Here is a 16,262-nt window from a genome sequence, read left to right as displayed (position 1 = left end):
TATTGGAAAGTGCAGCCATCTCATTACTGGACTGTGTGCAAAACATTGCTAAGGACAGACGTGACAAGGCACCATTATTTTTACAGTGCTTGAGCCCAAGGACCCTGATCAGGGCCCCATTGTGTCATTAGGCGCTATACAAAGGAAGAGTCCCTGCCTCAAAGAGCTTACAATCCAAGTATAAACAAGAGCCAACAGGTGGAGATGGATGGTGGAGCACAAGGAAACACTGAGATGGTTATGAAGAGCTGGATGAAAACAGCAGTCTGAGCACATCAACTGCCTAACCGCAACTGAGTGTCTTGTAGCCATCACACTGGAGGAGAGTTTTCAGAGAGGATGTGAGCCTGGACAATGGAGCAGCCTTGTGGGAGTTTACAAGGTGTTCCTCCATAGCACAAGAGGTGGCATGGGACTAAGCACATAGGTGAATGTTGGAAAACACTTTGCTGGAGAAAACCTTACTAAGGCCTGGTCTACACTGGCAGGGGGTGTCGATGTAAGATACACAACTTCAGCTACAGGAATACCATAGCTGAAGTCGATGTATCTTATTCCGACTCCCCTCCCAATCTCACAGCACGGGATCGACGGCTGCGGCTCCTCCGTCGACTCCGCTACCGCCACTCACTCTGGTGGAGTTCCGGAGTCGACAGGAAACGCGTTCGGAGATCGATCACTACCCGCCGATATGTAGTCTGGATGTACCCTCAGTTCCGTTTGCCCAAGTACGTTACTAGGCTGCTCAGGGGCGCTGCTTTTACACTCACAGGCCTATCAGAGGGGCCACTCAGCTTCAGCTCAGCAGCAGTCCAAGTTCAACCTCTCCATTACTGAAACTGCAAGCAGCACTAAAGGCTCGTCTACACTGCCAAGTTGGCAACAAAACTTCTGTCTTTCACGGGTACTTAAAAAAAGCCGCCCCCAGAAAGACAAAAGTTTTGCCAGGGCAACTGGCAGTGTGAACGTGGCATTATCGACAAAGCAAACGCCGCTCACAGGACTGGAAGTATTTTGTTGGCAAAAGTGCCGACAAAGAGCGTTCACACACACACCGATGTTTAGCAACAAGGCTGTGTCGACACAGCCATTTCGCTAAAAGCTGTGTGGTGTAGACAAGCCCTAAGTGGAATGTGCGTATTAAGAGACGACTGGCTAGTGTCTTTTTCCCTAGGCTGATAAGTTCAAACAATTTTGCAAGACTAATTTAACTTATTTAGCATATGTATAGGAAAGAGTGTGACAGGGGCTTAAGTTACGGGGCACCAATAGTTACATGCAAAAAGCAGTAAAGCTTAATATCACATAACTGGTACATCACAGTACCATTGACTGGCAGTCATTAGTTTCCTGCAAATAATTAGTTACACTTCAACCCAGAGTTTCCAGGCAAAACACATTTGGTACACAGACTGCAATCACTTTTATCCTGCAATAACATTTAACTTGCAACTCCCAACTCTGCATAGTCAAGAATTAACCCTACAGAAATGCTACATTATATTACAGCATATACTCATTCATAAGCCAAAAATTTTTGGTAAAAGAGTGACGCATGAAAGAGCGGGAGTCCACTTATAAATAGGTCTACACCAAAATTTGATGATTTTAAACTCTATGGAATCATTGAATTGAATATCTAATACATTGTCATTTTGTTTACTTGGGTCATCTTCAGGCATGGAGCCACTCAGCTCCCTGTAGCCGCGGTTCGCCGTTCCCAGCCAATGGGAGCTGCGGGAAGCAGCGCATAGCTTCCTGCAGCTCCCATTGGCTGGGAATGGCAAACCGCGGCCACTAGGAGCTGAGGGGCTCCACACCTACAGATGCTCCAAGTAAACAAAACGTCCCGACCTGCCAGCAGCTTACCCTGATGGGCCGGGAGCCAAAGTTTGCCAAAACCTGAAATATATGGTTGGCTTATGAAAGGGTCATACAGTTTTTGCTATTTTTACCTAACCATCTTAGGGGGTCAGCTTAGAAACGAGTGGGCTAATGAATGAGTATATACGGTACTTTGTATTACTATAGCGCCTAAAAGCCTCAGTTATGGACCAGGATCCCACAGTGCTAGGAGCATAAAAAACAGAGCAAGACGACAGTCCCTGCCCTGGAGAGCAAACAATCTACATGTAGATGGATGCAGACAGACGGCGAAGTACAAGGAAGCCATGAGACAGTGTTGTCTACATATACAAGACAGAGACAGGGTGGGGGACGAGGTAGAACACACCAGCAAAGTCAACAACGTGATCGTGGCAAATGTCACATAGCTCCATATTTTTTCTTCTTCTTTTGGGTGGGTTTACTTGGGAGGGGATCAGTTTATGGAACAAAGAGAGTGAGGGTAGGAGAGGCAGGTGAAGAGACTGAGTTAGAGGAAGTGGGAAGGTTGGAGTAAACAGTCAATCAGCACAAGGCACAAGACATCTGAAAACTTTTGATGAGAATGTTCCCAGACCCCTGCTGTGGTTGCTTCTGCTCCTACAGGCTGGAGTCTGGTTGGCTTCTCTCTGCAATTCTCCCCTAAGGTCACATGGCAAGGGGAAGGAGAGGCACACACCTTATTTCAATTTCAGGCTAAGAAACACCCCGAGGCACCCAGAGCTTTGGATAGGCATCTTTTGGGGTGCATATGTTTATAAACGGAACAGCTGAGATTGAATGGGAGTTGGGTGCCTAACTCTCCCACCACCCACACTCCCAAAGCAAACCTCACCCCCAACTAGGGCACTAGGAGTGCCCCATTCCACAACAGAACTGAAAGCAAGGCACTGACCGATGTAAAGGCGTCATTACCTCATGACTTCAGAGTAGCCCTTGGCTGCAGCTACATGCAGAGCAGTAGCACCTGACCGAGGTTGCTTTATATCCTCAAGCTTCCCACTGTTCAGCCACTGCCGTGCATCCTGCAGCATCTGTTGCTCTTCCTCTTTCCTTGCCAAGTCCAGGTCCACCCCTGTGGGAGCAGATCGCAGATGGAAAAACAAAATCAAACCAAAACTCACCTGTACTTGTGCGTCAATTTAAAATGGAATAATTTTAACAAAGTTTTTGGCCGTTTTGCAATGTCTTCCACAAGCTCACTAACAGCATTTCCTAGCATGTAGGAGAACTCCTGAACCACCCTCAATACAAACAAATTCACTAATATTAATAATACTTAAAACTGAGAGACTCATTCATAAGCCAGCCCACAATTAATTGCGAGGTAAAGCATGAATCAAATATGGGTGCAAGAATTGGGTCCTCAAAAATGCAGATCTAGCTTGAAAAGAGTCAAGTACAGCCTAAAGAACAGACTAACAAACTGATTTAAACATGAATATACATTTAATCTGTTGTGTACAGCTGATAAGATGCACCTCAGATGCTTTTTGCAAGGTTAACCCCCCAAAAAAACTATTGATAAATGAGCTTATTAACAGTCCATTCCTGCATGCCCAAAACTCACTGAAGTCAATGTGTTGTATTGCAAAGAAATAGGTGATGAATTTAAATGACCGCAGAAATGCGAACAGATATGTTGGTGTGCGCCCACATGGAAGGGAACAAGATTCATCACATTCCTATAATAATGGAGCCACTGATCCTGCCCCAAAGATCATTTAGGAACAAAACAGCCAACACAACGTCTAAGCTGCATATGTGGGTTAAGGCTGGATTCATTCCAGTACACAGACTACTCCAGGACCAACATCATTAGTAAGCTATGCAACAACGAAGCAGAGTTAAATGGCTCTCGTTTCCAAGGAAATGCAGTAAAACTCAGAAAAGGCTACATTTTCCATAGAAACTCCTGGCGAACCTTTTAGGCAGGCTTTCAAGTTTCTTCCTAAGCAAGGCTTGAAAATTCCAGTCTCCCAGACGCCAATATCAAGTCGGAAACGGTCTCTGAGCATAAGGGCCCAGCTCCATTAATTATTACAGACTTTAAGCTTCTATTTTTAAAAGTGAAGGCTCTAACCCTTATAGCAGCAGAGAAAACTTTCCAAAAGGGAAGGCACCATTGTAGTCCTTCCTAAGTGTGCAGATAAGGCAGGTTAGTATATTTACTGCTGTTTAGAACTTCACAATTTTACACTGGTGCAAGCTTCCAGTGGAGACGTGTGGAATATGCTTAGCCACACCAGCGCAAAGATAGCTGGTCTAGGCAGTGCCTTGTAGAGGGAACACTTAGGCCTTGTGTGCCCAAGGGGGTTATACATCATCATTAGGGCTCTACCAAATTCAGAGTCCATTCTGGTCACTTTCATGACCATAGGGTTTTAAAATTTGTCAATTTCACAACTTCACATGTTTACATCTGAAATGTCATGGTGCTGTAATCGTGAAGGTCCCGACCCAAAATGGAATCATGGAGGGGATTGCAAAGTTGTTGTAAGGGGGTCCCAATGTTGCCACCCTCACTTCTGTGCTGAGTTCAGAGCGGGGCTCTGAAGGCAGCATCCTCCCAGCTTCCTTCAGTTAGAGGTGGTTCCCAGAGGTGAAGGTGAATAAGTCTCGCTCATGCTGCTGGAAGCACCCCGGGCAGAGGCTCCTAGCTGCTAGCCCATGCCAGGGACAAATTAGGGCAAGAGCCCCCGGCCAATTTTTGGGCCCCCAGGAAAAACAGGTGCCACAGCCCCAGAAGAAGCCCCATGGCAGAAGCCTCTACCAGGTCACCCTGATCCCTGACAGGAGCAGCAGGGGAAGAAGTCCAGAGCCCGGGTGCCCTGAGCCCCGGCTGCCGTCATGGGGCTGAAGCCTCGAGCCCGGGCAGCCCTGAGCCCCAGCTGGAGCTGGGGGGAGGGGGTGTGTGTGTGTGGAAGCCCAGAGACCACGCTGCCCTAGCTGGAGTTGCTGAGGTGGGAAGGAAGGTGAAAGCCCTGAGCCCACACTACTCCGGCTGGAGTGGCAGAGGAAGCCCCAGCCTGTACTGCCCCAAGCCCTGGTCGAAGCTGCGGGGCTGAAGCCCACAGCCCGGGCTGCCCCAGCTGCAGCCATCGGGAGCAAGACCTGAGCTTGGCGCCTGGTGCTGCGGGTGGAGCTGCTGTGGCGGGGTGGTGGAAGCCCAGAGCCCAGCTCCTGGGCTACAGCAGCGCAGAAGTGAGGATGTACCACTCATTTCTGTGCCACCTGTGGAGGTGGGTCTGATCTCCCCACCAAAAGCAGACGTGTAGAGGAAAGACAACTCCTGACCCGCGGCCGGAATAGCAGCTAGGATTCCCGGGCTCCCAGCAGCAGGTGAGATCAGATTTCACAGGGAAAGGCTGATTTCATGGTCCGTGACATGTTTTTCATGGCCTTGAAATTGGTAGGGCCCTCATCATCATAACTAGCACCAATGCTTTTCATTGTTGTAAAGAGCAACTTGCACCAGTGCAGTTTACCTTGGTTTGAAAACAGAGCAAACTACACAGACATAAGACGCTTTTTAAACAGCGTAGCTGCTATAAAATCCCAGTATAGACAAGACCTTTGCTGTTCCCAGTGGAGAAAAATATATCAAACGCAAATCCAAGTTGCAATAGTTTTTCTTGTTAGGAATAATGTGATAGCAATATTATAACAGACCTCAGAGAAGTTAGGACTTCACAGATACCAACTGGTTGGATAAAAATCAATTACCTGGTTTTAAAAAAATCTTTTATTCAAACTGGATTTGTATTTAAATACATTTTTCTTTTTAAAAATAAACAATGAGTTGTCATTATTTCAACTTCAATTTTAAGGCCTAAATATACTATAATTATTAAAATCATTTAAATTAAAGAAAAAATATTCAGATGGTACTATTGCTGCCAAAGTTTTAAATAAAGTCAAACCACTGAACTTGAAGTCACTGGCTAAGCACCTACAGCCAGTTTGTTGAAGTGCTAAACCAGCTTTTGACAAGAGTAACCTCGTCTGCATGTACAGAGAATGTTTTCATCATTTCAGTTCATTCAACTAGTTCAGTTCAATGACTAGTTCATTCAGAGTTGAAAAACCAATTGCGAGTTGAAAAAGCAGGAAAAATACCCCTTTCAATCAATGAATAAAAATCATGTGAGAGGATGGTACTTACTATTTCTAAAATCTTGCAGGACATGGTAACCAGACACAATCAGTTCAATTAATTAACAACAGATAGTATTTCTGTTTAATAAATCAGCATTAAATGCAAAACATGTTATGGGACACTTTTTTCCTATGTATCTAGAACTTTAAGGTTTTTTAATAAAGACAATTTTAAAATGCTTTTGGAGCATTTAATTGAATTCCAATCTCCATCCAAATGCAGCTTGACAAATCACGAGCAAAAAATGAGTCACCATTTTCCAACAAAAAATGTTAAGAAACTGAATAAATGTAACCTTTATAATTTGCTTAAATAATTGTGTATAAATAATATATAGTGTACCATCCTGGTTAGTAAAAAGTACCAAATTTAATGTAAAGGCTATTTTAGCTGCAAATCAACATGTTTTATGGCTATCAACCAATGAGAATCAACCTTTGATTAGAAAAGTAACTCAAAAGTACAAGTGTAACACAAGATTAAAACAAATTATTTAAATCAAAATATTGTGGCTGATTATTTTAAATCAGTGACTTAAATCACTGATTTAAACCAATCCACTCTGGATATTGGAGACCTGAATTTAAATTAATCTGAGAGTAAAGAAATCCTGTATGAGGTATTATCATTTTCAGCCATGTGGTATTTTGCCTTCTTTGTACAAGCCCTTTTACAGAGGATGCAGAATGGAAACTAAGTATTAGTAATTTGTGAACTATATCACAGTGTGTTTTGTACAATGATTCTAATGCCAGGCCATCCAAGTTAAATTGTTCTGCTACTCCTTGGGCCAGATTTCAGCTTCATCAAGACATCTAGTAAATCCAGTTTCCTTATAAAGCCCCTAGAAGGCCCAAAGGAAGCATGTTCAAGTGCACAGCTGGCTTACCTTGTTTCTTTACTTGTTCCAGAAGCAGGTCCTTCATGGCTGCTTCCTCTGCAAGGTCAGATGGGACTTCACCTTCACTGTTCACAGCAGCCACGTTGGCTCCATGGCTGAGCAAGTATCTATACAAATTAGACCCATACTGATGTATCAGACTGTTACCAGAATTGAAATTCAAATATGACAGAACAGAGTATCTGGTTTTCTGATTCAAGTGAGATCCCAAATGAGACTGCTCTGTAAGCCTCTCAATTTAGGAGTTTAGAACTCCTGCTGCTCCTCCATCGCAGCCCATGCAAACAGTTGATATACACCTATTTCCATACAGCCAGTTTAAAAAAACAAATAAGACTGATCTTCATTATGTTCTTCCACTTCTCTATTTATAAGTTAATCAAAAGTTCATACAAGAACAGGCAATTTCTCCTTCAGCCTGCATGTCATTAAAGAATGTGACAAACTAGCAAAGTTCTCAGTTAAAGGTCTTACAGGTTAGGGAGGGAGTGGCAGGAAAAATATTGTTTCCTTATTTTCATCCCCTTTCAGAAAAGCTTATTTGAAATTTGCGAATATTATCTTGCATTGAAAGCTTCTCCAGAGGAGGAAGCCTAATGTTTTAAACAGTATCTGGAGGCTTCTCTATGCTCTGGATTTAGACATGAAAAAACAAAGTAGCTGTTCTCCAAACTCTGCACATTCATTAAGCTTATTAGCTCCATGATATCTTTGATGGGGTTTTAGGATATGCAGAAATTGCATTGATATTTGATGCCAAGTTTATCATTTTATACTTGATCTTTCCCCTAAACGTCCTCTATCAAAAATGTTACACATCTTTGTCAAAATGTTCTTCCTCACCCAAGTTAAACCCACAAAAAACACCTTCCTTAACCTTTTGCCACTGGAAATTAGCATTCCCTGCCATTCACCATCAGTGCAATGGTGCAGAGTCTGCCTGGGTCACTCAAGCAAAAGGCCACCCACGAGAAGACGGGAGTAACTGAACTGTAGTGGACATTTCTTGGGCTAGAACAGTGCATGGAGCAGAGATTGAAGAAAAAATTGCTAATTTCTATTTGCCTTGGGTATGAGCCAGTCTGCTTTTCAGAACCACAGCTCAATCAAATGAGAACCCTATTGCTTAGTTTTGCAATATTTTGATTCCAATTATTCCACTCTCCTAAACAGATCCTCACAGTAACTGGCTGACTTAGAACAACAAATCTAACATCATAACATCTCCCCCAATGCAATTAGAGTTATTGGTCCCATGGGTTGGAATGAATACCACGGTCAATTGCAGCGTGTTAGTCCTCTCAGCACACTTACTGATTCCAAGTACTGAAGTCAGAGTAATCTTGAGAAGCAAGTCACTCACTCTATGATCTTATCTACACCAAATTAAGCCTACTTTAATTCTGAATGAGAGTGTCCACATAGATGCAATTTAACAAATCCAAACCTTTAGTTAATTTGTATTAACTTTCCTGAGTGTTTCCAGGTAGACAAGCCTTAAGGGGAGTGGGGGCGGGGCTGGGGCGGGGAAGCGGCAGGGCGGAGCAGGGGCAGGGGCCATGGGGAAGGGGCAGATCAGGGGCTGAAGCAGCACACAGCTACGCAGGGCACCAGAAAATGTGGTGCCCCAAATTTTCTGGTGCCCTACACAGCTGTGTACTTTGCGTATGGGTAAGGACAGCCCTGCTCCTAGAACCTGTCTACATTAGGAACATTTTCAAGAGACCATAACTATAGTTATCCTTCAAACCCCTAGTCAGAGAGATGCTACATGGGCATAAAAAGCAATGCTTTACACTGGTGCTGCTTAATCCAATAATTTAAACACTTTACACTTGTGCACCGTGTCTGACAGTATGGGTTTAAACTGGAGTAACAGCATCACAGTAATTATACACCTTTTATATTTTTCAAATGTACACCAAAAATAAAACCTTTTCAGTCCCAAAGCCCCTCTGTAAAGTTTAAAATTCTGCACGCATTCCCTTTTGAAGGGGGACAGGCACAGCTGCTCAGCAAGCAGTTGAGCTGCAGCTGATTTGTGCTTTACTAGTGTGACCGGAAGAAGAGCTCTGTGTAAGTTTGAAAGCTTGTCTATCTCATCAACAGAAGTTGGTTCAATAAAAGATATTACCTCACCCACCTCGTTTCTCTAGTGTGCACACAGTCAGTCATTGTGCTTCTGTTTTACTCAGCAGGTTTTAGCTTAGACCTCTGACATTGCATTAAGGACTTCAGATGCAATTATCAAAAGGCAGACTGGTGACATCTTCCACCCAAACCCCTACAATCAGTAGCAAAGACTAAAAGCAACTTCTCTTCTGTCCTTTTAACTTAGCATTTCCAACATCTGCTGTTCTGAGTCACATGGCATCAGCCTTCCATGTGCCAGATCTGAGGAGGAAGGTGTGGAATTTGTTATTGTAAATACTCATGACAGCTTGAAACTCACTCACTCTGCTATGTTCAGATAGCCACAGGATGCCACAGCATGAAGGGGGGTCCAGCCCTCATTATCCTGCTGGTTTACACTGGCTCCATTTTCTACCAGGAACTTCACCATGTCCAGGTTCTCGTCTATACAGGCCTATGGGGGAGGAAGCAGGTGGTGTTAAATATAGTAAACAACTTCCATTTTCGGTTTACTAGCAGTAAGTGATACCTAGGCTTCACACCCACACTACACCTGCTCACTGATGTCTGTCTACCTGACAGCTCTACCTCTGATATCTCTATACTGGTTTGTCCTGTTCCCTCTCTCCCCATACACACCCTGCCTCAGAGGAAAGGATCATGCTGTAAAGTGATCCGTCTATATTCATCTTAAGTATGGCATTAGACTCCTGTAAGCAAGGTAACTTGTAGATTTATTTAGATCATGCTGTTCCAGAAAAGCTTCAATGACATGAATGCCAGGACACTCCAGGAAATAACCACTGCATTAGGGTTGTGCAGCCCAAGTATGAGTTCAGGGAAATTAACAGTCAAACATGCAGGAAAATCAGAACTTCTACAAATGGGATATTTGCCCCTTTATACAGATGACTCCATAGTGAAAATGAAATTTTACTGAGAAGTGACAACATAAAAACGTCATATCGTTACTCAAACTCATGTATTAAGAGTAGTTTTTGCTTACTTTACTGCCTAAAATTAAATCTGACTATTCCTGTTAGCTGCTTGGATTCTGTAGTGCTATTTGAGAGAGAGTGGGGTTCTAATCTAGCATGTGTATCAATACTACTAGATTTCAAATGCAGACACTTTTGCTATGAGGTTGCCAGAAAGAACCAGCTTGACTTTCAGATCCCAGGCTAAGCCTGCAAAGCTGAGTGTAAGGACAAATGTTTCTCTGTGTAACCTGAGCAGATCTGGCATGGAAATCATTTAGAAAGACAGACAAGGATCCTCACAAAAACATTTGTACAATCATGTTTCAAACTGGACCAGCACTTAAGGTTCCATTCACTGTAAAGATGATTGACCATCAGCACCCTTTAGCTTCATCAAAACATAACAATCTGCCCAATAGTTGACATACAGAGTGGCATTCTTCTGATCGGTTTTAGGCAAATTTGGACAATGTTTCAAACATACAAAAGCTCACAAAAGAGAATGAATAGTTGGAAGTTAAACACTTTACCCCTTCATTGCTCAAAAGTAGCTGGACTCATATGTGATTCTCTATTGTGTTCTTGTTTGTGCTTATCAAGGAGTCCTTTAACTTTTTTGGCAGGGGAAGGAGTAGAGGAGAAGATAAAATGAGTTACTTGGAGGCCAGAGGTGTAGTAAGTACTGAAGGATTACACACCTCCTATGTGCACATATATGGGCGCTTGTCCTCTGGCCAGACTGATCATCTGTAGGCCATGGCTGCAGGCTTCCTTACGTCCCTAATTAGGCCACCATGGCATGTTTGTTGTGATACACAATCTAAAAATAGCCACTTTGTCCTTTGAACAAAAAGCCACTTCACCACCAAAAAAACAGTGAGGAAACAAAGAGCACATCTGAAGTTAAATAAAAATACTGTGAGGTTCCCTTCATAAGCATATTCATTCCTCAAACATCTAAAATAAAAAGCCTGCATTCTGTAATTAAACTATAGCAGAATGGGGGTGTCAGTTATTAAATAGTTAGGACTCTTACCACTCATGTCCACCCAGGGTATTTGTGTACTTTTACCAGCATATTTGCTCTTTCAGTGAGGAGTCTACTTAGAAGTTTTAAACAAAATCTGAATATGTTAAGGACACACTCAACTGATGCTGAGATAACTAGTCAGGAAGGGAAGTTTTCAAAAGAGGGTGACAAAATTCTTAAGCTTTCCCATTTCATGGGGTACATATCATTCCTGTCTCTGGCCTGCAGGGAAGCCGCCCTTTTTAAAAAAAAATAAAATAAAAAAAAATCCTGCTGTCTACTGATTTGCACCTGAATGGAGATGGAGTGGCTGGACTGCTAGGCCTTGGCTACACTGGCACTTTACAGTACTGCAACTTTCTCGTTCAGCGGTGTGAAAAAACACCCCCCCTAAGAGCAGAAAGTTACAGCGCTGTAAAGCGCCAATGTAAACAGTGCCCCAGCGGGCTCCCAGCGCTGTAAGCTAATCCCCACGGAGAGGTGGAGTACCTGCAGCGCTGGCCAGCGCCGCAACCACACTCGCACTTCAGAACGCCGCTGCGGGAGCGCTCCCGCGGCAGCGCTTTGAAGTTGCAAGTGTAGCCATACCCCTAGGAGGAATTCTTCCTTTGTAGGATTTTTTATTACAACCCACTCCCTACCCCTTAAAGCTCTGAGGCATAAGGTGGAGGGTGTCTAAGGCTATGTCTACACTACAGCTCATGTCAGCATAATTTATGTCGCTCAGGAGTGTGAATAAACCACCCCCCCGAGCACATTAGTACTTATGTCAGTGTAACTTACGTGGACAACGCTACGTCAGTGGGGGACCTTCTCCAACCAAAGTAGCTTCTGCCGCTCGCAGAAGCAGTTTTATTATGCCGACAGGACAGCTCTCTCGCATCAGCATAGAACATCATCACCAGACTTGCTGCAACTGCACCGCTGTACATGTAGACAGAACCTCGGCTTGCTCCTTAGTATTCTCCATACCCAGCCAGTATGCTCCCTCCAAGAGCATCAAAACTGGACTGGGAAGCAGAAACAGGGCAGTAGCAGCAGCCTGATCTATATGTGGGAAAGCAGCTCGCACCGCTCAGAGGCAAGAAGTGCATATGCTTGGCAATAATTCCTGTGCAGCCCAAAGGTCACCGCACTCGATCCTATTACAAGATTTGGAAACATCTACCAATTACGAAAGGAAAAAGCCTCATAGATCGTTCTCTCAAAAAAATCCACTAGCATTATTCGAAATCAGAAGTATAGCATGAGAACAGTTACAGTCACCTAAACAGCTTTAACACTGCCCCGGCATTTAACCCAGAACCACAAAAACCAGGAGACAATCCTATATACCCCAAAATACACATCACTTACTCCAAAAGTAATACTATATACCTGAACTATCCTCCTTGACAGACAATGCAATACTGGAGTATTCAATTTCAACTAAAGTACATTCTCTTTTTATCAGGGCCAGCTCCAGCTTTTTTGCCGTCCCAAGCAGCAAAGGGGGCAGGGGGGTAGAGAGAGAAAAAGCCGCGATGGGCGGCACTTCAGCAGCAGCTCTACCGCGCCGCTTCATTCTTCAGGAGCAATTCGGCGGACAGTCCTTCCCTCCGAGAGGAACCAAGGGACCCACCACTGAAGACCCGGATGTGCCACCCCTTTCCATTGGCCGCCCCAGCACCTGCTTCCTGCACTGGTGCCTGGAGCCGGCCCTGCTTTTTATCACAACAAGCTATTCCTGGGTTACCTTAGGTCACAAGCAGTCACCCAAAAGAGATTTGTTTTCAGATCTCTTCCCCAAAGTGACCACATTCCAGACAACCCTCTCACAGTATATTTACACTTTTCATGGATAAGAAGTGTTATACATGTCTCCAACTCTGAGTTATTTTTGTGGGCTGTACAGAAGAAAGAAGAGGAAGTTACATGAGAGCAGAACAGGGAGGATTGATTTAAATCACATATTTTACTCATGGTTTAAAATCAGCAAATAGGAAGCCTTGATTCAAATGACCGATTTTAAATCTTGTTTTGCATTTGCACTTTTAGCTATTTTTCTGGAGGTTGTTTCATTGTTAGTAAAAATTAAGCATGTTGCAAGTCTACATTTGATACTTTATTTGCTAACTAGGAGTATAAACAATATCTATACACATTGAAACAATTATAAAGCTTAATGTACACTTATTCAGTCTCAATTTTTACAATTTTATATTGTTAGAAAATTATGAAAGACGCATTTCTTATCTACTAGATTTTTTTAACTAGCGATTTGTATTAAGCTGCATTTGAATGGAAACTGGAATGGATGGAAACATATTGATTAGCATACACAAGAGAAAAGAGATTAAACAAAACATTTTGAGTTTGAAATTAAGGATTTCTTAGTAGTTAAAACTACCGTAAATGTGCTGGATACTTGACAAAAATTTGCAGCTTTGAGTGGTTATGCAAAACAACTTAATTTCAAACTCAAAATATTTTGTTTATTTTTTTTGTCTTCTGTATCCTAATCAGTAAATTTCCAAATTTTGGCATTAGATTTCTAGCATTTCCACCATGAGACTAAGCATGTCCAAGTCTCTGTACTCAGAACACTGAACCATGTTTAACATTGTACAGTGAAAGGGTCACATTAAAACTTTTGACTCTGGGACCATTTTTTCCATTGAATTTAGCACACAAGAGTCCTCTTCAAGAATTTCATCAAAATGTCTCCATCATACACCAATTCTACCTAGCACGCTTACGGTTCTATACACAAATTTTAAATTAAATTGAGCTGGAGGCAGAATGGAAGGTCATTATCTCTTTTTAGGGGACAAGTGAGATTAAGTCTGGGGAAACCTGAATTAAAGAATAGACAATAATAAGTTTAGCCTTCAAAATTCAAAGATGCCACCCTAAATACAAGATAAGATTCAAGCTTTCCCCACCCATGTTTCAATAAGCAATATTTACAAACTCAACTCCATGTTACCTAATTTTTCACCTGGGAATGAAAATATAAAAAAAAGCTAATTATGCCTGGAAATCTTGTCGGATCAGTAAGAGTAAATAAAAGGGCTTAACACACAACATTTTAAATGTTTCTTGGCCCATAGTTTTAGCAGACTGCAGAGTTCACTTAAATTCACAGGGAACAACTTGTAGTATGGGGCTTTGAGATACAAGTTATTTGGCAAAAATTACACATTTGTTGCTTGTGTAAAATTACTTTGTTATTCTGTTTGAGTTTTACCTGAAAGGTAAACTTTAAATGATTGACCTTACAATCAGGAGAATGCACTCACATTGTCCACACTGTACGAGTTAGACAGAAATAGAATAGAGTTTAGTTTGTTTATCATCTGAACTACAAAAATAGCCACCACCAACTATAAGTGAACAGATTGGGTGTCAGCTAAGGGAACTGAAATGGTCCTCACTCAAACCATTAGATTAACTGGGTTCCAAGGAAGCTTTCTAGATGCAAAAAAGCAGGAAAATGCATTCTTTGGGGGGGTCTCTCTCATACTGGCCTTGAATTTATCACCCTGCACAATTCCTGTGGAATGCAAGCTGGAAAGAGAAAGGATAATGGGATAAATCCCCACCTGTTCCTGCAAAGAAGTCTACAGCATAGTAATTTGATTCGCCTGGGTAGTGCAGGATAAAACAATGAGTAAAGAAAGGCTACAAAGCTGTGCTCGCCTGTTGGCATTCACTTGCCACCCCAAAGGTGGCAATATTTGCCTAGCCCATGTATGCATGCAGTTTGAGCATTCCAGGATGTAAAAGTGGATTTAAATCCTTAATGTAGCAATGATGCAGCCTTTAAAATCCAAACAAAGCAATCCTCACTCCAGCCCCGTACATCTAAATGTCATGAGATGTCATTGTGCAGGGTTATAAGATCATGCAACGTGATGACATTGCTTAGCAAATATTTATTTTTTTTAATATTTGCTAGGTATGCGGAAGAACAGATTGAGACAAGGTTGAGTCATGTATATGATTTCTAATGAAGTGAGGTTGAATAAGGATTAGCAGTTGTGCATTTCAATTAGTTGCATGCAAGAAATTATAAGTAGCTTTTTAATAAATACTTACGTAACTGTAATTTTACAGGTCATGGTTTTCAGGAGGGACTTTGAGGCCCTACTTGACACCTTACTGGGGTCTGTTTTTCAGAGAGTGGGTGCTCAGCACTTTCTGAAATTAAGCCGGTTGACGGTGTCTCCTACAATGAGTTTCCTAAGAACTGAAGCACCTAAAATTGCTAATCACTTTGGAAAATCTCGGATACTGTCTCTACATGGAGAAAACTCACAGGAGCATGTGCATACGAGAGAGAATATTCATCTGAAATTATAGGAGTGATTTTAGATAAGATGAACACAATGCCTATAATCTTATAAAAATGCTACTGAATCTTTTATTGAGCACAAGTCATCAGGACCTTGCATTTATATTTCTTCCTAAAGATAGTACCACAAAATGCCATACTGCAGCACTGGCTCTATACACATTCAGAAGGAAGAGCTCCAACTTCTGAAACACCCCTTAGATTTCTTTGGTGGCCTCTTCAAGTGTTAACAGTCCTTCATGTTGACATTTTAGGAGATCCAAGTTAAGAGCCAGAAGTGATATGGCTGTAAAAGAGTCCTCCCCTTTGATTTGATGCAGTGTTTCTCTTTCGGAACACACCAAAAACACTACAGCAAACTGAGCGATATTGTATTAATACAGCCCACAGCTTTCAACTTCTCCAGAAGAAGCTTAGCATAGAAATAGAAAACACCATTTTTTAGCTCGGCAATTATTTTGTATGAAACGTGAAAGACAAGGCCCCCTAACTACACTGTTTACTGAATTTTGTTTTCTTGTGTATAGAAAAGTAAAAAATAGTCAAGAATTCTCACCCCTTTTAGCTTTAGACAATACAAGAGTCCATTACAACCAGGGCTTTGGAGCGGAGCCCAGAGTTGGAGCACGGAGCAGCTCTGAAGCAGTGGAGCTGCAGGTTTTTGCCTGGAGCTGGAGCGGAGCCGGAGCACAGCTCCAAAGCCCTGCTTACAACAGTTGCTCAAATGTGGAAACACTAAGTTTCCTCTAGAGCAGGCTACAGTACAGTACTTACAATGTGTGATTTTGTAAAACTTGCAAAAAGTAGAAGAAATATAGCTTGCACTGGAATCATAGACT

The 16,262-nt window shown here is 42.4% G+C and overlaps 1 protein-coding gene across 8 annotated transcripts in view; it reads right to left on the bottom strand.

The window, feature by feature from the left end:
* PPP1R12B (protein phosphatase 1 regulatory subunit 12B) overlaps nt 1-16,262 on the bottom strand; it is a 602,395-nt gene that overhangs the window by 554,752 nt on the left and 31,381 nt on the right. For all 8 annotated transcript variants that reach the window (XR_007774748.1, XR_007774749.1, XR_007774750.1 and 5 more), the window contains exons 2-4: nt 9,401-9,531; nt 6,933-7,051; nt 2,800-2,959 (exon numbers count right to left, since the gene is read on the bottom strand). Coding sequence is in view for 5 of the 8 variants with exons in the window: in XM_050956104.1 (XP_050812061.1) it covers nt 2,800-2,959; nt 6,933-7,051; nt 9,401-9,531 (410 nt within the window). In the remaining 3 variants the exon portion in view is untranslated. The remainder of the gene's footprint in view (nt 1-2,799; nt 2,960-6,932; nt 7,052-9,400; nt 9,532-16,262) is intronic.

Source organism: Gopherus flavomarginatus, chromosome 5 (assembly GCF_025201925.1).
Source record: "Gopherus flavomarginatus isolate rGopFla2 chromosome 5, rGopFla2.mat.asm, whole genome shotgun sequence".
Taxonomy (NCBI): Eukaryota; Metazoa; Chordata; order Testudines; family Testudinidae; genus Gopherus; species Gopherus flavomarginatus.
The sequence above is the reverse complement of the archived record's forward strand: the minus strand, read 5'-3'. Positions and strand labels throughout refer to the sequence as shown.